The sequence below is a fragment of the Hyperolius riggenbachi genome, chromosome 3 (assembly GCF_040937935.1).
Source record: "Hyperolius riggenbachi isolate aHypRig1 chromosome 3, aHypRig1.pri, whole genome shotgun sequence".
NCBI classification, from domain to species: Eukaryota; Metazoa; Chordata; class Amphibia; order Anura; family Hyperoliidae; genus Hyperolius; species Hyperolius riggenbachi.
Genome location: NC_090648.1, coordinates 322094916 through 322117310, shown reverse-complemented (window position 1 = coordinate 322117310; position 22395 = coordinate 322094916). Strand labels below are relative to the sequence as shown.

Sequence of the window (22395 nt, the reverse complement as noted above, 5' to 3'; positions counted from 1 at the left end):
AATACTTTTTATACATGACACACACACTGAGGAGGAGCGTTCCACTGGTTTTCAGTCTTAAAGAGACATTCCAGTGTTACTTAATTCATGTAGTGGAATATCACTTACTGATCTTATTAGCACCAGTGTATGAGCACAGTATTGGGGGTAAATTTTCTTTTTATGTATCCGGGCTGATCAAGAGATCACACAAGCGATTAGTGTAATTAATCCACCTATATCAATGTAAATAGTTCAAATAAGTAAAACTATTTTATTGAAGCAAGATGCATACAAATAAAATGTAAAAAATTATGCACAAATATTACATAAAATGTTGTAACAGGATAATGAATATACAGTATATATATATATATATATATATATATATATATATATATATATATATATATATATATATATATATATCGTAATAATGTGTACTGAGACTAATGAGTCCTACATTCCGTACGTATGTCTCATCACATCTCATTACGAATTATTAGATAAGCTATTAAATATATTTATATTTTTAAAGATACACTTTTAATAATACTCCTTTGTGCAATTTTTAATTTTTTTTCCAGGGCAGCATTTTATTTGTATGCATATCTTGCATGCTTCAATAAATTACTATTTTGAACATAGGTGGTTTAATTACCCTAAGCGCTTGCTTGATCTCTTGATCAGTTGTTACAAGTGTGTCTGCATGTGTGTGTGTGTGTGTGTGTGAAGAGGGGGGAGTCACTCCCATTTTCAAAGCAGCTGCATATATTATATTTCAGGCACATTACTGTCTATTTTTATGTACCAGGGCTGCACAATTGTTTTTGCAGTATATTGTTATTGAAAAATTAACTTTCCATTTCAATATGCTGACAAATATTCTGAGCTACATGACTTTTCTAGGTTGGAATCTGTACCCTGTTTTGCACAGTTTTTCAATGTAGACAGTATGGTTTCCTTTTCCTGCATCAGAAGTTTGCTGCACAGAGCAGCAATAATTGTTGCCAATTGGAAGGAATTCTGACAATCTTAGTCTTGACAGAGCTTGCTGCAACCAGTGTGGCTTAGCTGGCCAGTTGAATTCTAATAGAGAAATGTTAAATATGTGCTATCAGTTCTATCAACGTGTAATCCTGGACTTAAGAGATTGGTCACTTCACTAAGATATGTAAAAACTGTGATAAACACCTTTAGAAGGATTAAGGTCTTATTTTTCACCCAGTTTAAAATGCATGTTTTGTAGAATAAACACTGCTGTTTCCAATTAAGAGAGGAAGAATTTACATTATTTGATTTACATATACAGTATGTAGTCCATATATTGGTTGATAATTAGGACATTTTTAAATTTAAATTGCGCTGAGCAGTTACCGTATTTTTTGGACTGTAAGATGCTCCTGACCATAAGAAACACCTAGACTTAGAGGACAAAAACCAGGGGAAAGATATATACTAAACCTAGTGCATCCATGGTGAAGGGGCATCTTGTGCATTAGGCCCCCTTTCTACCTCATGCACCCTTGTACCTCTTGTGTCTCCCTGTGTCCTTCTCTGTTCACCTTGTGTCCTCCTGTGTCCCCCATGTGTCCACCTCTGTCCTCCTTGTGTCCTCCTCTATGCCCCTTTGTGCCCCCCTTGTGTCCTCCTATTTGTCACTTTGTGTCCCCCTGTTCCCACTGTTTGTCCCCCTGGGTTCTCCTCTGCATGGGCACAGTACAGGGAGTCCCCGACATTGCAGCAGGTTGGAGGTTCATAATAGCAGGCGTTCACAAGTCAGCAACTCCCCGCATTTGGACTACAAGACTCAGTGACTTTTTTCCCAACTTTTGAGGGAGAAAAAGTGAGTCTTATAGTTTAAAAAATGCAGTATTTGTAATTGTTCTACAATGCTATAATTTACAATTGAAGACTGAATAACCCATACTGTACCTGGACATATTTGTGTTCACTGAGTCCAACGGGCACCTGGGTCAAGCTGTTGTGGTCTAAATGCAGTTCCCGCAAGTGAGGTACATTGGCGATGGATCCATTCTCAACATTAATAATATTGTTGTAGCTCAGTCCTAACCTGCATAAACAATGACAGATATTAAAATGATTGTCCATGTGTATTGACATCCACAAGGTTAAAACAAATTACACTGTATACATCAAAAGTCAACGCAGGTTTAAAAAGTCATTGTATGTAGGGAATGATAAATTCTTCACCACAATACATCAAATGCTCAAGGTAGGTATCCGGCAAACATCAAAACAAGAAAAAGCTTACCAGCTCCCAAAAACCCACATTATAAGGTTGTAAAATGGCTCAGGTCACAGATAACGTCCAGGGAACATCAGACGTCGTGAAGATCCAGTGGACATCTGTATGGAGGTAAAGTTTCAGGACTTTACATAGGAAAACAAAAATGGCAATATCTAAGCGTAACCCATTTAATTACATAAAATTTATTTAAAAAGCAGTAGATATAAAAACATTAACTCACATACGGGGCCCATAAACTGGGAACCCCGGAAGATTAGCGCGCATGTAATGGTCAATCGTAGATCAATAGACAATGGTGCCGCCTGTGACCTTCCCGACCGGTTTCGCAGTCTTGCGTCATCAGGTTTCTTTTTCCTCCCCTGATGACGCAAGACTGCAAAACCAGTCGGGAAGGTAATAGGCGGCACCATTGTCTATTGATCTACGATTGACCATTACATGCGCGCTAATCTTTAGGGGTTCCCAGTTTATGGGCCCCGTATGTGAGTTATTGTTTTTATATCTACTGCCTTTTAAAGAAATTTTATCTAAATAAGCGGGTTACGCTTAGATGTTGCCGTTTTTGTTTTCCTATGTAAATTCCTGAAACTTTACCGCCATACGGATGTCCACTGGATCTTCACAACGTCTGATGTTCCCTGGACGTTATCTGTGACCTGAGCCATTTTACAACCTTATAATATGAGTTGTTGGGAGCTGGTAAGCCTTTTCTTGTTTTGATGTTTGGCGGATACCTACCTCTGAGCATTTGATGCATTGTGGTGAAGAATTTATCATTCCCTATCCCTACATACAATGACTTTTTAAACCTGCGCTGAGTTTTGATGTATGCCTGACTTCTGAACCTTTGGACATTGTTCTTCTCGGCGGCGGTTCCATTGTCCCTTGGCGCCGATATATTTGCTATTATAAATTACACTGTATGGTGAATTACTAAACGAGTCTCCTTCTATGTAAGGCATCCAATTACACAAAGGTATTCCCATTCAGTTCTCTTAAAACAATATAAAGTTGAACATTTTAAGGAATCCAATCCCACTTGTCTTCCTGCTTTTACAAATACCAAGTAGTGTTATTATAAAAGTGACGTTACAAAAAAAAGTTAAAATAACGGAGGAATGTTAGTAAATTGAAAATCCACACTTCAATTCAAAAGTGCGGCATAAACTGACACATATCATCCATTTTTTCTAAAATCAAACAATTAGTAAAAGATAAAAGACCAGGTAAAAAGCATTTGGACAGTAGTACTGCTCTCCAATAACTATAAATAAAAACTAATAGCTTCATTTGCAGGGGTCCCCCAGGTCTAGAGATCATCTGAGAACATAAATCATTGACTAAACTGTGTCTAGATTTATTACCGTATTTTTCGGAATATAAGACGCTCCGACATATAAGACGCACCTAGTTTTAGAGGGCAAAAATCAGGAAAAAAATTAGCTAAACCTAGATGCGTCTTTGGTGCAGGGGCGTCTTACCAACCTACTCCCCTCTAAAATGTCTCTATCTAGGCTACACTGGCCAGCTACACTACACTTCACTAACTAACCCCTTCTGCCCCCCACCAACTACACTACACCTCACTACACCTTACTGACTAACCTCTGCTGTCCCCACCAACTACACTACACTTCACTAACTAACCCCTTCTGCCCCCCCACCAACTACACTACACCTCACTATACTTCACTAACTAACCTCTGCTGCCCCCACCAACTACACTACACTTCACTAACTAACCCCTTCTGCCCCCCACCAACTACACTACACCTCACTACACTTCACTAACTAACCTCTGCTGCCCCCACCAACTACACTACACTTCACTAACTAACCCCTTCTGCCCCCCCACCAACTACACTACACTTCACTAACTAACCTCTGCTGTATCTCACCTGATCCTGCCGCAGCGCTCCTGTCCTCCATCTGCGGTAATCCGAGGCTGCCCGATCATCCAGATCCATGTCTTCCCACTCATTAAGGATGCAGCTCTTTGGTGTCCCATCCGCCGCGCTCCTCATCGCTGCAGTCTCGGTATATAGACTGCAGCCTTCCGGTGTACGCATTCCTCTGCCCGATACTCTTCCTAGTTACCGCGTCATAGGCACTTCCTGGTTACAGTGCACGTGACGTCAGGCTCACGTGCACTGCGGGTCACACAGAAGAGGCACTGTAACCAGGAAGTGCCTATGACGCGGTAACTAGGCAGCGATCAGGAGCGCGGCGGATGGGATGCCAAAGAGCTGCATCCTGAATTAGTGGGAAGCCTCATGATACAGAAGACATGGATCTGGATGATCAGGCAGCCTCGGATTACCGCAGATGGAGGACAGGAGCGTGGCGGCAGGATCAGGTGAGTATATTCCGGGACTCAAAACCGTACCTTTTGAATATAAGACGCACCCACTCCCCCATGCCCCCCCCCCCAATTTTGGGGAAGAAAAAGTGCGTCTTATATTCCGAAAAATACCGTATATATTAAGGCATATTCATAGTTACATAGTTATTTTGGTTGAAAAAAGACATACGTCCATCGAGTTCAACCAGTATAAAGTACAACACCAGCCTGCTCCCTCACATATCCCTGTTGATCCAGAGGAAGCCCCTAAAGGGAAAAATTCCTTCCCGACTCCAGATGGCAATCAGATAAAATCCCTGGATCAACATCATTAGGCATTACCTAGTAATTGTAGCCATGGATGTCTTTCAACGCAAGGAAAGCATCTAAACCCCCTTTAAATGCAGGTATAGAGTTTGCCATAACGACTTCCTGTGGCAATGCATTCCACATCTTAATCACTCTTACTGTAAAGAACCCTTTCCTAAATAAATGGCTAAAACATTTTTCCTCCATGCGCAGATCATGTCCTCTAGTCCTTTGAGAAGGCCTAGGGACAAAAAGCTAATCCGCCAAGGTATTATATTGCCCTCTGATGTATTTATACATGTTAATTAGATCCCCTCTAAGGCGTCTTTTCTCTAGACTAAATAAACCCAGTTTATCTAACCTTTCTCGATAAGTGAGACCTTCCATCCCACGCATCAATTTTGTTGCTCGTCTCTGCACCTGCTCTAAAACTGCAATATCTTTTTTGTAATGTGGTGCCCAGAACTGAATTCCATATTCCAGATGTGGCCTTACTAGAGAGTTAAACAGGGGCAATATTATGCTAGCATCTCGAGTTTTTATTTCCCTTTTAATGCATCCCAACATTTTGTTAGCTTTAGCTGCAGCTGCTTGGCATTGAGTACGATTATTTAACTTGTTGTCAATGAGTACTCCTAAGTCCTTCTCCAAGTTTGATGTCCCCAACTGTATCCCATTTATTTTGTATGGTGCTAGACCATTAGTACGTCCAAAATGCATGACCTTACATTTGTCAACATTGAATTTCATCTGCCATGTATGTGCCCATATAGCCATCCTATCCAGATCCTGTTGCAATATGACACTATCTTCCTGAGAGTTAATGATTCTGCACAATTTTGTATCATCTGCAAAAATAGCAACATTGCTCACTACTGCATCTACTAGGTCATTAATAAATAAATTGAAGAGCACTGGACCCAGAACAGACCCCTGTGGGACCCCACTGCTAACAGTCTCCCATTTTGAGTATGATCCATTGACCACAACTCTTTGTTTTCTGTCCATTAGCCAGTTCCCTATCCATGAACACAGACTCTTCCCCAGTCCTTGCATCCTCAACTTTTGCACCAGACTTTTGTGGGGAACAGTGTTGAAGGCCTTTGCAAAGTCCAAGTATATCACATCTACAGCATTCCCAATATCCATATTAGCATTCACTACCTCATAAAAGCTGAGCATGTTAGTCAAACAGGACCTGTCTTTAGTAAACCCATGTTGATGCTGAGAAATAAGATTATTTTCTACTATGAAGTCATGTATAGTATCTCTTAGTAACCCCTCAAATAGTTTGCATACAACTGATGTTAAACTTACAGGTCTATAATTTCCTGGATCAGATTTTTTGCCCTTCTTAAATAATGGGAAAACGTGGGCTGTACGCCAATCCACTGGGACTCTGCCAGTTGCAAGAGAGTCACAAAAGATAAGATAAAGGGGTTTATCTATAACTGAACTTAATTCCCTTAGGACCCTAGGATGCATGCCATCCGGGCCAGGTGCCTTGTCTATTTTTAATTTATTTAGTCTTGCCTTCACTTCTTCCTGCGTTAAGTATTTAATATTACAGTTAGAAGATTGAGACTCTTCCGCCTCTGTAGTTTGCAACAGTGCTGTTTCTTTTGTGAAGACAGAAGCAAAGAAAGCATTTAATAACTCTGCCTTACCTTGGTCATCCACCATTGAGTTCCCATCCTCATCCTTTAGGAGTCCTATACAGTCAACCTTTCTTTTTTTAGAGTTAATGTACTTGTAAAACTTCACTAAATAGTGTTAACATTTTGGTGTGCAGGTAGTGCAAGGCAGTTCTATTGTTGTTGTGTAATATGTGCAAACCATGTAGTGTGTGTCACCATTACAACACATGCATTACCTAGGTAACAGCGTATATGCTAGTTGTGTAATGTAATGCATAGTATGTAACTAACGTAAGTTATGGTAAAATTGCCAGCGTACTGCCTGCTCATGATAATTTTGATGCTCTTCAGTGAATATGCAACAATGTCTGCTATTTGGTGAAAAGAACCTTCAACTGCTATCTAGCTATACTATACCATAGTGCTTGTTGCTAAAGAAATTGTGATCTAGTGGCTGTGCAGGTATCCATGATGAGAAAACAAAAGTCCAGGCCAAGTTTTCAGGATCACCTATATTATCCATTGATCCTGAACCTTGGCGAGCCTCAGTTAACCAAAGCTAATAAAATTGCACAGATCCATTGAGGCAGGGGTCACATTTGAGTCCACGGAAAAACACAGTAGTTTTCCATGGATGAATTTGCAGTGTTGGCCAACAGCCGGCAAAAAGAATATGAAATAGGGAATTGCATGTGTTGTGTGCAAAAAGCAGCACTGCTGGTATTTTTGGCATCCCACAGCGGGAAAACCCACATTGCTCCCACTGCATTGCATTTTTGCAGTGGGAAGCATTATGTGCGTTTTTACAGTGCAGGAAAATAGCCTTTACATAATTTTCTAAATCTTGTAAAGCAGAGAAGGAAGAGAGGTAGTAGGCTCCAATGGACAAGACATTCAGCCTAAGTCTGGCTATTTGCATGTCTTTTGTTTTATAGTGAACCCAAGGTGAACCTCAGGATAAAAAAGACATACGTACCTAAGAAGAGGTAAGCCTCTGGATCCTATAGAGGCTTCCCACCACCGCCGGATTGCTGATGACACCAAGTGAAACTTTCGCATCAGGCGGCATGGGCGGTAGAGTGGCATCTCACCCTGTGACAGGACAGTGGCTCACCTATCAGCACATATACAGGAAGTAAATACTTACTTCCTGTATATGCATTGATACGGGAGCCGCTCTCCTGTCACAGCAGCACAGCAGGTTGCTCTGATCTGAGGTCTGTGTAGCAGCAGATGCAGGGAGCGAAGGGGAGAATATTAGCGATGGCTCGAACCACCGATTTTTGGTTCGCGAACCGCAAACCCGAACTTCCGCAAAAGTTCGGTTAGTGCGAACTTTTGGGAACCGCAATAGACTGCAATGGGGCGGCGAACTTTGAAAACTAGAAACATTTATGCTGGCCACAAAAGTGATGGAAAAGATGTTTCAAGGGGTCTAACACCTGCAGGGGGGCATGGCGGAGTGGGATACACGCCAAAACTCCCCGGGAAAAATCAGAATTTGACGCACAGCAGCGTTTTAAGGGTAAAAATCACATTTTATTGCTAAATTGGAGGCCTAAAGTGCTTTAAAACATCTTGCATGTGTATACATCAATCAGGGAGTGTAATTAGAGTACTGCTTCCCACTGACAGACCAAACTCACTGTGTAACACACCGCAAACAGCTGTTTGTGTTGTGACAGCCGTGCTGGACTGGTGCGCACCATGGCCAGAGTGCAGGTGATGGCGGTTTTCAAGCCCATATGGTCAGGCTGAGGTACTGAGGTAGCTGAACGACAGAACAACAGTGACTGAGTGTCCAGCTGATCGAATTTGGTCTGTCCACAATGAAGCAACAACCTTATTATCTTGGGTGTCCCCCCCCCCCCGAGACACTCATATAGCCGTCGGTCATTGCTTCATTGTGATACGCAAGCCCCTTCACCGCAGCAAGGTAACGATCACAAAGGGGAATTGACACATGTACATGCCTTTTGTTTTGTTGTTGCACTGCAGCCAGAAAAATTAGGTAGGCATGTACATGCATCAGAAAAAATATTATAGTGGCCGCTGCTAGCAGCGGCCTTAAAAATTCAGGAATCCGCCTGGAGTCCTGGACCCTGTTGGTGGTGGCGGAGAAGGCAGTCAAGCGGCCTGCGGGCAGAGATGCTGTGTGGGGAGTGACTTAGTCATGGGGCAGGCAGTAACACGGTGTGCAGGTAGAGATGCTTTGTGTGGGGACTGACTTAGTCTTGAGGCAGGAAGCCAGTCACACGGCGTGCAGGCAAAGATGCTGTGAGTGGGGACTGACTTAGTCTTCGGCGGGCAGTAGCGGGATCCATGCCTCATTCATTTTGATAAAGGTGAGGTACTGAACACTTTTGTGACTTAGGCGACTTCTCTTCTCAGTGACAATGCATCCAGCTGTGCTGAAGGTCCTTTCTGACAGGACAGAAGTTGGATGGCAAATTGGGACAGCTCTGGCCACAGGTCAAGCCTGCGCACCCAGTAGTCCAAGGGTTCATCGCTGCTCACAGTGTCTACATCCACACTTAAGGCATGGTAGTCGGCTACCTGCCGATGCAGGTGTAGGTGGAGGGTGGATCCGGAAGGGCTAAGGTGAGGCTTTGGACTAAAGAATGTCCGCATGTCCGACATCACCATGAGATCGCTGGAGCACCATGTCCTTGCCTGTGTGGACATGGGAGGAGGATTACTAGCAGTGGTACCTTTATTCCGTTGTGCTCTAATATCACCCTTAAATGCACTGTAAAGCATAGTTGCCATCTTATTCTGCATGTGCTGCATCCTTTCTGCCTTCAGGTGAGTTGGTAACATCTCCGCCACTTTGTGCCTATACCAAGGGGCTAGTAGCATGGCTACCCAGTACAGCTCATTCCCCTTGAGTTTTTTTATACTGGGGTCCCTCAACAGGTTGGACAGCACTTACACAGCATGAAAGACGCCATCTGCACAAATTTGGATCCAGACGTACTATCCATCTCTTTCTTGCTCTTCCTCATTGATGTCAGGTAAGTTCTCCTCCTCCCCCCAGCCACGAACAATACCACAGAAACGTTGATCAGCACAAGCCCCCTGCGACGCCTGCTGTGGTTGTTCTTCTGCCGCCTCCTCCTCCAAAAAAACACCTTCCTCATCAACATCTGAGTCTGACTCCTCTTCCCCACATAACTCTTCCTCCTCCTCCTCGTTCAATCGGTTGCTACCAGCTATCTCATCTGCCTGTCTTGCTTGGATCGCACTAGCCCCTAGCGGTAGCGGCTGTGGATCCTTCCTAGCTTATTCCTGTTTTCCATTTGTCTGTCTTGTCTGATACGAACGCTTGCTGTAGGCTCGGTGAGGTAACCGTTAAGCAAGCGCTCGCGTTCTCTGTTTCGTGTTTGTCTGTCGGCGGTTAGTGCTTGTCTCTGTTGTGCTTAACACACGGAGACCACGCTGTAAACGCGTTCGCTGTTGCGAATGAGTGCGGTGTTCGCGTTTAGTTAGCGTTTGTTATTTTCGTTACTTCTCATTGTCGTTTGCTGTGCCTTTGCTCCTCTCGTGTCTGTTCTGATCTGTCTTGTGTCACTTCTGGCAATCGCCCTTCTCGCGATCGCGTTCCTACTTTTGTTTCTGCTGATGGGTGTTCACCGTCGCAGGGTCGCGACTAGATTGGTGAACACAAATTCATCCTGTACCTGTGCTCTTTCTCTTTAAGGGCTGTTCAGCCCCGCATTGTCTTGATCTGTACTATCCCCATCTGGCATCTGTGGCCGTGAAGCGGTTGTACTCGTCTGCACTCCACAGCGCCATCTGCCGGTGGGAATTGCCCTCTACTGGTGTTTGCACCAAAGCTGGGTTCCCCCCTTCATATGCTTGTGGAGGGTTTTCATTGTGTCAGTGCACATCTTGTGCGCTGACCATGAAAACGATTCCGCAATCGTTACACCATGTTTGTGACCTCCTTAAACAGCCGCATGAGCCTGCAGGCATTTCGCATGAGTGTCCAGTTCTTGGGCCAGATCATCCCCATCTCCCCAGACTGTGTCCTTCTACTGTAGTTGTAGAGATACTGGGTGACGGCTTTCTCCTGTTGTAGCAGGCGGTCAAACAGAACCAGGGTCGAAATTCCAGCGAGTCAGCCTATCACAAATCAAGCGTCTCACCGGCAAGTTGTTTCTCCGGTGAATGTCCGTAAAGCGTGCCATGGCCGTGTAAGACCGCCTGAAATGTTCACACAGCTTCCTGGCCTGCTTCAGGGCGTCCTGAAAGCCTGGGTACTTAGACACAAATCCCTGAATGATGAGATTCAGCACATGTGCCATGCAGGGAACATGTGTCAACTTTCCCAAATTCAAAGCTGAAATTAGATTGCTGCCGTTGTCACACACCACGTTACTGATGTCCAGTTGGTGCGGGGTCAGCCACTGATCCACCTGTTTGTTAAGAGCAGCCAGGAGAGCTGCTCCAGTGTGACTCTCCGCTTTGAGGCAAGACATGTCTAATATGGCGTGACACCGTCATACCTGGCATGCAGCATAGGCCCTGGGGAGCTGGGGCTGTGTAGCTGGAGAGGAGATCACAGCACCAGTAGAGTTAAACTGGCACTCAGCCAAGGAGGAGGACAACAGTGGAGAGGATGTAGCAGGAGGAGAGGAGGTGGCAGCAGACCTGCCTGCAAGCTGTGGAGGTGTCACAAGTTCCGCTGCACAGCCACGTCCCTGCTTGCCAGCGGTCACCAGGTTGACCCAATGGGCTGTGTAAGTAATGTACCTGCCCTGACCGTGTTTCGCAAACCAGGCATCCATGGTCAGATAGACCCTTGACCCAACGCTGTGTGCCAGAGATGACACCACTTGCCTCTCAACTTCATGGTACAGTTTGGGTATCGCCTTTTTGGAGAAATAATTGTGGCCTGGTATCTTCCTCTGCAGTGTCCCAATGGTCACAAATTTTCGGAAGGCCTCAGAGTCCACCAGCTGGTATGGTAACAGCTGGCGTGGTAACAGTTCTGCCAAGCCAGCTGTCAAACGCTGGGCAAGGGGGTGACTGGCAGACATTGGCTTCTTCCGCTCAAAGATTTCCCTCACGGACACCTGGCTGCTGCTGTGGGCAGAGGAGCAGGAACCACTCAAGGTGATAGGCGGAGTGGAGGAGGGTGGCTGTGATTGTGAAGGTGCAAGGGAGAAAGCGGCTGAAGATGATGTACCTGAGGGAGGAAGAGGAGAAGCAGGGTGGCTTTTCTTTTGTGTGCTGCTTTTCATCAGGTGGTCTTCCCATTGCAGTTTGTGCCTTTTCAGCATGTGCCTTCGTAAGGCAGTTGTCCCTACGTGGGTGTTGGCATTTCCACGGCTCAATTTTTTGAGGCAGAGAGAACAGATGGCATTGCTCTGATCTACGACAGACACACTAAAAAATTTCCAAACCGCTGAGCCCCCCTGGGGTGTGGGCACTATGGTGGCCTCAGCAGCTGACGTTGAAGGGTATGCTGGCTGGCTGTCCATAGGTGGCGATATATGGCACTGGACACTGCCACCAGCTGTTTCTGAAGACAAGCTCCCCCTGCTTATTTCAGCAACTCGTCTCCTCCTTCTCCTATCTGACTCCCCCTCTGAACTGTCCCCCTGTTCATCTTCTCTATTGGGAACCCACGTGGCATCCGTATCATCATAATCATCCTCCCCAGCTTCACTTGCCTCAGACACCTCATAAACTGCACCAACAGCAGGTACTTCATCATCCTCCTCCTCGCACATTACGTCCATAGTGTCGCCTAACTCAGACATATGAGGTGGTGTAACTTGCTTAGGCCTTCATCTTGTTGTAACAAGAATGGCTGTGCATTAGTGATTTCCCCACCAAATAACACTTGCGAAGTGTCAAATGCAGTGGATGTGGTGCTAATAGTAGCGCTGGTGGCTGCGGAAGATGAGGTGTTCTGAGTTAAATAGTCAACCACGTCCCGATAATCTTGGGAGTTGATGGGAAGGCATTTCTTCTGAGCACTGTACTTTGGGCCAGGGCCGAAAGAAATCACGTCAGCACGACCTCAAACAGACCTGCCTGGTGGCCTGCCTCTGGGTCTGCCCCTGCCTCTGCCTCTACCTGTTTTGTCCATATAGGGGGGGGGGGGGTTGAATTGAAAGGTATGCACTGACTTGACTAATACAATGTGCAGTCACACAGGTGCAGTAGGTATGCAGTGACTGGTATTACAATACAATGTGCAGCTGTCACACAGGTGCAGTTAACAGGTATGCTCGGAGTGGTAAATTACACAGTGTGCGGTAACACAGGTACTGTGAACAATTATGCAATGACTGGTATTATAAATGTGCACCTGTCACACACACACAGGTACCGGACAGGCACAGTGACACTACGTGCGCTCACGTAGGTAGGTGGGTGCACTTAACAACAGCTAGGTATATGCAGTGGTGGGTATTATAATGTGCATCTGTCACACACAGACAGGCACTGGACAGGCACAGTGAAACTGCATGCGCTCACATAGGTAGGTGGGTGCACTGAAGTGAACAACAGGGAGGTTTATGCAGTGATGGGTATTACAATGTGCACCTGTCACACACAGACAGGTACCGGACAGGCACAGTGACACTGCGTGTGCTCACATAGGTAGGTGGGTGCACTGTAAACAACAGGTAGTTATATGCAGTGATGGGTATTACAAATCTGCACCTGGCACAGTAGTAATTACCACCAAGGGGCCAAAGGCCAGCTGCGACTGACTGACAGGGCTGTATATAATGCAAGTGGGCCACACAAAAAAAAAATAGATCACAAGAACAAGATTAGCTCTCAAAAGAGCTGTTGAGGGGTGCTTTTTTTAGCAATAAGAATCAGCAAGGAGCAAGCTAACAAGCCTACAAGAGCCTAACTAAGCTTTCCCTATATCTCTCTCTGCAGCAGCTCTCCCTTCTCTAATTACTGCAGGCACACAAGCGAGTGAAAAGCCTGACGCTGCCTGCCATTTATAAGGGGCGGGGGGGGGGGCTCCAGGAGGGAGTGTAGCCTGATTGGCTACAATGTGCCTGCTAACTGTGATGTAGAGGGTCAAATTTGACCCTCATGATGCACTATGGGGGCGAATCGAACTTCCGGTAAAATTCGCGGTTCTCCGCGATCGCGTACCCCGGAAGTTCGCCAGTTCCCATTCGCCGGTGAACCGTTCGGGCCATCTCTACCTATCTGGCTACCTGCACTGGGGAAACCAAACTGGCTACCTATACTTGACTTAGCAGCAACTAAACGGGCTACCTATAATGGTCCTGGAAGCAACTATACTGGCTATTTATACTGGGCTTGGGGGCAACTATACTAGCTACCTATGCTGGGCCTGGGGGCAGCTATACTGGCTACCTATACTGGACTATACTGGCTACCTACACTAAGCCTGGGGGCAACTATACTGGCTACCTATACTGGGCTTGGGAGCAACTATACTGGCTACCTATACTGGGCCTGGGGGCAGCTAAACTGGCTAGCCTATACTGGGGGAAACTACACTGACTGCCTTTACTGGGGGCAACCATACCTTTCTGACCTATACAGGGAGAATATACAGGGCTACCTATACTGGGCCTGGGGGCAACTAAACTGGCTACCTATACTGGACTGGGGGCAACTATACTGGCTACCTATACTGGGCCTGGGGGCAGCTAAACTGGCTACCTATACTGGTCCAGGGGGCAACTACACTGGCTACCTATACTGGTAATGGGCAACTATACTGGCTACCTATACTGGGCTGAGGAGCAACTATACTGGCTACCTACACTGGGCCTGGGGGCAACTAAACTGGCTACCTATACTGGACTGGGGGCAACTATACTGGCTACCTATACTGGGCCTGAGGGCAGCTAAACTGGCTACCTATACTGGTCCAGGGGGCAACTACACTGGCTACCTATACTGGTAATGGGGGCAACTATACTGGCTACCTATACTGGGCTGGGGGGCAACTATACTGGGGGCAACTACACTGACTACCTTTACTGGGGGCAACCATGCCTTTCTGACCTATGCAGGGAGAATATACAGGGCTACCTATACTGGGCCTGGGCCTGGGGGCAACTAAACTGGCTACCTATACTGGACTGGGGGCAATTATACTGGCTACCTATACTGGGCCTGGGGGCAGCTAAACTGGCTACCTATACTGGTCCAGGGGGCAACTACACTGGCTACCTATACTGGTAATGGTGGCAACTATACTAGCTACCTATACTGGGCCTGGGGGCAGCTATACTGGCTACCTATACTGGACTATACTGGCTACCTACATTGAGCCTGGGGGCAACTATACTGGCTACCTATACTGAGCTTGGGAGCAACTATACTGGCAACCTATATTGGACCTGGGGCAACTAAACTGGCTACCTATTCTGGACTGGAGGCAACTATACTGGCTACCTATACTGGGTCTGGGGGCAGCTAAACTGGCTACCTATACTGGTCCAGGGGGCAACTACACTGGCTACCTATACTGGTAATGGGGGCAACTATACTGGCTACCTATACTGGGCCTGGGGCAACTATACTGACTACCTGCTGGGGGCACCTACCTGGCTAGCCTATACTGGGGGCAACTACACTGACTACCTTTACTGGGGCAACCATACCTTTCTGACCTATACAGGGAGAACCTATACCTGGTTACCTACCTACCTATACTGAGGGTGTTTTTTTTCTCTGGTTGCAGCGCAGCTATAATGTGCAGTGCAAATTTTTGGGGTGCTGGGCGATCATTGCAAATTGGGGGCGGGGGGTCATCCTCACAAGTTTGCTTCAGGCAGCAAGAAGTCTGAAACTGGCCCTGCTTCCCATCCATCCTTCATCACCCATTGCCAAGCACAGACCTCCCGAAGAATTCCGACAAAGGCTTGTCGGAATGAAGGTCAGTGCCACGCGCCTCTGCACCTGCGTGAGTACAGCCATGTCTGCACAGTAGCCCGGAGCCGCTCATGCACGAATGGCTACACGCTGCTGTGTCGGTGTCACTTTCACATGCAAGTGCAGCATAGGTGCACTCATGTCTGAAGAGGAGCATACCCCCGATCCTCCGGACAGTCCCGTCGAGTGGCTGCAAGGAGGACATAAGAAGCCGCTACAGCAACCAGAGGTTTAACCTTTTCTTGGTAAGTATGTCTTTTTTTGTGCAAGGTTCACTTTGGTTTCCCTTTAAGTGTGATACAGAAAACAGGAGGTGCATGTACATGCATCAAAATTATTTTATATGTCACTGAAACTTTTGATATTAGTGTGCACTTTATGTGACTGTCTAGCACCAATTTACCTTGGTGAGTTTGACTTCAGCAAACATCAGTGTAACAAGAAGTTTTAACTGAACATTATCTCTGATTATATAATATTCCATAATATGCTGTTTATATCAGGGATGAGCAGAAACTACGCCAGTGCGAATTTACGCATCGTAGTTCTCATCTACGCATCGTAGTTCGTAGGGGAAGTTTCAAAATTACGCCCACTATGCGTTGTTAACATGTGTATTGCATAGTGAACTACGAATGCATTACTCGCGTCTAATTTTCCGCGTGCGATTGTATGCATTGGAAAGGGTAATGTACGCAGAGAAGAGTTCCCGGTATAAGCATTTACAAAGGAATTAATGCATACAATTTTCTGCATGCGGGCATAAGCATCCACATACACTACGCTTCACACTACGTGTAATTGCGTATTTTAATGTGTAGTCTACGAAATGCATACAAAGTGAATATTTGATTTCAAAACCGTAGTTTGGCGAAGTGTAATTGCGTAAAACTACGCGTAGTTCCAGCGTAGCGAAGTTGGCTGACTACGACCATCCCTGGTTTATATTGTCTGTATCAGTTGTGTTTTTAGGTGACAATTAAAAGTCATTAACTATTCCTTTATAGCAGTTAATAGCTAGGTGTGTTGATTTATCTAAAAACACTGTATAAATTACTTTTCTTGAGTTTAATATAGAACTGTCAGTGAGGCAGTGAAGAAAAATATATGATGTACTGCTGAGAGTAAAAGAGCAGATGTTTACTGAAGTCCAATAGCTGTTGGTGAGGCAGCACACCACACAAATTATTTTGGTATTTGTACATGCCCAAGGCATGCTATAAATTTTGGTAATTTCCTTTAAAAGCATTTTAAATCCAACTAAAGCACATTTTTGTGAAGTCTGGAATGTGTTATTTGAGAAAAAAATGAGCCATTCAAAGTGTGCAATGTATGTTGGTGCTTGCCTTGCAACTATGGAGGGCTGTAGGGTTTGTACGTGTTTAGACAGATCTGTTTCAATTTGTAATAACAATCTATATTGATGTCAGCAAGACTAATCTGATTCGTATATGTGACTGTTTCTGGGCATAAGTGGCAATCAGCAAGGGCATTGCATAGTCATCTGGAAAACCATATAATTTCCTCCTATACTATATGCCTTACTGCTCCTCCTCTGTGTTCGTATGACTCTCATCAGTGGCATAGGAATTGCTATAGCAGCTGCTATTAACCGAGAAAGCCCAGTGCAAGTGGTTGGTTGGAGGCTATATGGGGGTCTGCGGGAGTGCCTTAAGGTGGCCACACACCATACAATTTTTTAAATATCTGTTCAATTTAAGAATTGCAATCAATTTTTCTGACTGATTGTAACATTTCAAAAATATGACCAATGTACCACACACCTATGTTCAATTTTTCCCCCAATTATGATAAAAATGATTGGAAACTATAACAAAATTGCTAGGGTGTGTATATTAATAAATTGACAATCCAACACACACCATACAATCTTTAGAAAGATTGAAGAAAAATATCTGGCAGTCCGGATCGATTAAAATCGAAGAAAACGGGAAATCCGATCGGATTTTTCAGTCGAATGAAAAAAAAGCTTTCGAGTTTTTCGGGAGATACGATCGTTTTTATCGAATTACTGTAAAATCGGATCATTTTATTGTATCGTGTGTGGCCACCTTTAGGAAGACATGCAGTGCACCCCTGAGGTGCAGAGTAGCGCTTATTTCTAACCATGGTTTGCATGAGTGTAATCTAACATTTTAAAGTAAACCTGAGATAATACAAGTACAAGGATTTATACTCACCTGGGGCTTCCTCCAGCCCCCTGTAGTCCGTTAGCCCCTCTTTTTCAGTCAGGTTTCCTCCGTTCTTTCGCGGTGGAGTCTGCAATTAAGCCGATTTACAGGCCACAGTGCATATATGTTGTCATCCGAACATACCCTCAATTGTGCTCCCATAGTTGGGAGCATTCTGCGCAAGCCCAGTTACAGTGTTTGCGTATTGTGCTGCGGAGAGCTCTCCTGGCTACGGGAGTGCGATCAGGGTGAGTGTGCGGCTGGGATCATGAATGTGCAGCGGTTTGCAACTCAGTCGAGTTGCAGAATTTATGGGGCTGACAGTGGCAACACCAAAGGGACCAGGACGACAGCAAGAGAGCGAATAGCCTAGGGGGGCAGGAAGAAGCACCTTCCTTGTGCTTGTATAGTCTCAGTTACACTTTGACCTCTTCACCCCCAAGAATTTTTGCTCTAATGGACTAGAGCAATTTTCACCTGTAAACGCTCCTCCCTTTCATTCGCCAATAACTTTATTACTCCTTGTCACAACAAAACAATCTATACCTTGTTTTTTTCACCACCAATTAGGCTTTCTTGGGGTGGCAAATTATGCTAAGAATTATTTTATTCTAAATGCATTTTAACAGGAATAAAAAGAAAAAAATTAGGGAAAAAATTTAAAAAATTAATTATTTCTCAGTTTTCGGCCATTATAGTTTTAAAATAAAACATGCTACTGTGAATAAAACTCACATATTTTATTTGCCCATTTGTTCCAGTTATTACAATGTTTAAATTATGTCCCTAGTACAATGTAGGACGACAATATATTATTTGGAAATAAGGTGCATTTTTTCAGTTTTGCAACTGTTACTAATTACGACCCCATATATGCAAATATAACAGTAATATACCCTCTCATGCCATACATAGTAGAAAAGCAGAGTCCCTAATGTAACAATTGTATGCATTTTTTTTTACAGGTGTTTTTATTTTGGTAACTGGTGGTGGTGGGGATTCAGGAAGAGGGGAAGGAGGTATTCATTTATTTTTATTTAATTTAATAAATGTAAAATAAAGTGTGAAGTGTTTTTTTTTTTATTTTTGCATGTATTTTTTTTTTGACCACTAGATGTCTTCACACTCTCTGTCTCTGTCAGACAGAGAGAGTGTTGTAAGCGCAAAGCTCATTGGCTTCTTGTTGAAGCCATGATCTTTTCTTACGGGCACTGATCTGTTCCCCAATCAATGCCCTGTGGGTCTCGGCAATAATTGCGGTGGGGGGGGCGATCGCAAATGGTAGCCGAGGAGAGGGGGGACATTTTAAAATGTCTTAAAGGAAAAGTGGAGGGCACTTGGGAGGATATAGTAAATATTTCAAACCCGCTGCTCACCAGTATATTGGGGATCCCACTGGTGGGGTAGGAGTGGCGGGAGATCGACTGACAATAGCACCGCTTTGCTTCGAACAATTCAAAGCTGCAGTTTAATTGATTTTCAATACATTTCCTGCTAGAATCTAGTGTTGGGCGAACAGTGTTCGCCACTGTTCGGGTTCTGCAGAACATCACCCTGTTCGGGTGATGTTCGAGTTCGGCCGAACACCTGATGGTGTTCGGCCAAACCGTTCGGCCACATGGCCGAACTAAGAGCGCATGGCCGAACGTTCCCCGAACGTTCGGCTAGCGCTGTGATTGGCCAAACGGGTCACGTGGTTCGGACCCGAACGCGCTCTGATTGGCCGAACTGTCACGTGGTTCGGGTAAATAAATACCCGAACCACGTCATATCTCTGCCATTTGTCTGTGGGTTTAGCTTTGGGTAGGCAGGCAGGGTAGTTCGTGCTCCAGCCACGCTAGCCAGGGTCCCCCCAGTCATTGTGTCGCTGCTGGGAATAGTAGTACACCGCTCGCTCAGCCACACTATATAGCATTCTGTTTACTGCCACTCTGTGTACCTCGCTCAGCCACACTATATAGCATTCTGTTTACTGCCACTCTGTGTCTGCTGGGAATAGTAGTACACCGCTCGCTCAGCCACACTATATAGCATTCTGTTTACTGCCACTCTGTGTACCTCGCTCAGCCACACTATATAGCATTCTGTTTACTGCCACTCTGTGTCTGCTGGGAATAGTAGTACACCGCTCACCCACCACTGTATAGCATTGTGCTCTGTGTCGCTGCTGGGAATAGTAGTACACCGCTCAGCCACACTATATAGCATTCTGTTTACTGTTCTGTGTCTGCTGGGAATTGTAGTACACCGCTCGCTCAGCCACACTATATAGCATTCTGTTTACTGCCACTCTGTGTACCTCGCTCAGCCACACTACATAGCATTCTGTTTACTGCCACTCTGTGTCTGCTGGGAATAGTAGTACACCGCTCACCCGCCACTGTATAGCATTGTGCTCTGTGTCGCTGCTGGGAATAGTGGTACACCGCTCAGCCACACTATATAGCATTCTGTTTACTGTTCTGTGTCTGCTGGGAATAGTAGTACACCGCTCGCTCAGCCACACTATATAGCATTCTGTTTACTGCCACTCTGTGTGTGCTGGGAATAGTAGTACACTGCTCACCCGCCACTGTATAGCATTGTGCTCTGTGTCACTGCTGGGAATAGTGGTACACCGCTCACCCGCCACTGTATAGCATTGTGCTCTGTGTCGCTGCTGGGAATAGTGGTACACCGCTCAGCCACACTATATAGCATTCTGTTTACTGTTCTGTGTCTGCTGGGAATAGTAGTACACCGCTCGCTCAGCCACACTATATAGCATTCTGTTTACTGCCACTCTGTGTCTGCTGGGAATAGTAGTACACCGCTCACCCGCCACTGTATAGCATTGTGCTCTGTGTCGCTGCTGGGAATAGTGGTACACCGCTCACCCGCCACTGTATAGCATTGTGCTCTGTGTCGCTGCTGGGAATAGTGGTAACCGCTCAGCCACACTATATAGCATTCTGTTTACTGTTCTGTGTCTGCTGGGAATAGTAGTACACCGCTCGCTCAGCCACACTATATAGCATTCTGTTTACTGCCACTCTGTGTACCTCGCTCAGCCACACTATTTAGCATTCTGTTTACTGCCACTCTGTGTCTGCTGGGAATAGTAGTACACCGCTCGCTCAGCCACACTATATAGCATTCTGTTTACTGCCACTCTGTGTCTGCTGGGAACAGTAGTACACCGCTCGCTCAGCCACACTATATAGCATTCTCTTTACTGCCACTCTGTGTACCTCGCTCAGCCACAGTATATAGCAATGTGTTTACTGCCACTTTGTGTCTGCTGGGAATAGTAGTACACCGCTCGCTCAGCCACACTATATAGCATTCTGTTTACTGCCACTCTGTGTCTGCTGGGAACAGTAGTACACCGCTCGCTCAGCCACACTATATAGCATTCTGTTTACTGCCACTCTGTGTACCTTGCTCAGCCACACTATATAGCATTGCGTTTACTGCCACTCTGTGTCTGCTGGGAACAGTAGTACACCGCTCACCCGCCACTGTATAGCATTGTGCTCTGTGTCGCTGCTGGGAATAGTGGTACACCGCTCACCCGCCACTGTATAGCATCCAGGGGCGTAGCAATAGGGGGTGCAGAGGTAGCAACCGCATCGGGGCCCTTGGGCCAGAGGGGCCCCAAAGGGCCCTCCCTCAACTACAGTATTACCTCTCTATTGGTCCTGTGCTCATAATAATCACTTCTATAGATGCTTTGAATAGTGGTAATCATTAATAAACTGTTCCCCATCCCCTTCTTGCACCTCTGACACTGTAGTTGCCATTGGCAGGTTTTGGTGCGCCATATCAATTGTTATGTATAGAGTGCTTGGGGGGCCCCATGTAAAACTTGCATTGGGGCCCACAGCTCCTTAGCTACGCCACTGATAGCATTGTGCTCTGTGTCGCTGCTGGGAATAGTGGTACACCGCTCACCCACCACTGTATAGCATTTCTGTACTGCCACTGTACTGCTGCCAGTCAGCGTGTACTTTAAGGATAAGTGAAATGAGGAAGAAATCCGGTGAAAGAGGGAGGGGCAAGGGAAGAGGTGTTTCCCCTGACAGTTCACGTACAGGCCACACGGGGAGCACCCAAGAAAACCCACTCAATACCGCCCATGTTGTCCAGGACAACAACCCTCACAAATCCAAAAGAACAGGACCAGATAATTACTTGGATGACCTCTCAAGCGTCCAGCAGTGGGTTAAGCAGCACCAGCACATCACGCACGAGGTCCGAGTCCTCAGCCAGTTACAAGGAGCCAGTGGGCACAAAGCTGACACAACCGACAGCGACACCACGCACACAACTGCCAGATAACCAGTCCGATGAATTACCTCAGGACACAATGGGGTATTCGCAGGAGCTATTCCCAGCCCAACAAACTTCCACCTTTCAAAGGTCAATGGAGGAACAGACAGAAATGTTGTGCCCGGATTTACAACCATTAACTGTGGGAAATGCACCGCGCACTGAAATACAAGGCGAGTCCGAGGAGGACTCGGAAACCCAAATCCCAGAGCAAGTTGGGCAGGAGGGGTTGCAATTGCAGGAGGTCGGCCGACAAGATCTGGAAGACAACGTTGGAGTGAGCTGCGCAGAGGTTGTTCTGGGGAGCTCTACTCCATGGCGGCGGCCCCCCACAATGACATATGACGAGTTTCAGGAGATGGAAGAGGAGGGTATGGACAATGTGGACAGAGACACAGATTTTGTTTGTGAACGAGAACATCGCCGTCGTAGCAGCAGCACAGATGAGTCTGTTGAAGA

General features: G+C 45.7%; 1 protein-coding gene across 2 annotated transcripts in view; it reads right to left on the bottom strand.

Annotated features, from left to right (window-relative positions):
• Positions 1-22395, bottom strand: part of DCN (decorin) — a 146285-nt gene that overhangs the window by 5883 nt on the left and 118007 nt on the right. For both annotated transcript variants that reach the window (XM_068276814.1, XM_068276815.1), the window contains one exon: positions 1915-2053. In XM_068276814.1, the coding sequence (XP_068132915.1) occupies positions 1915-2053 (139 nt within the window). The remainder of the gene's footprint in view (positions 1-1914; positions 2054-22395) is intronic.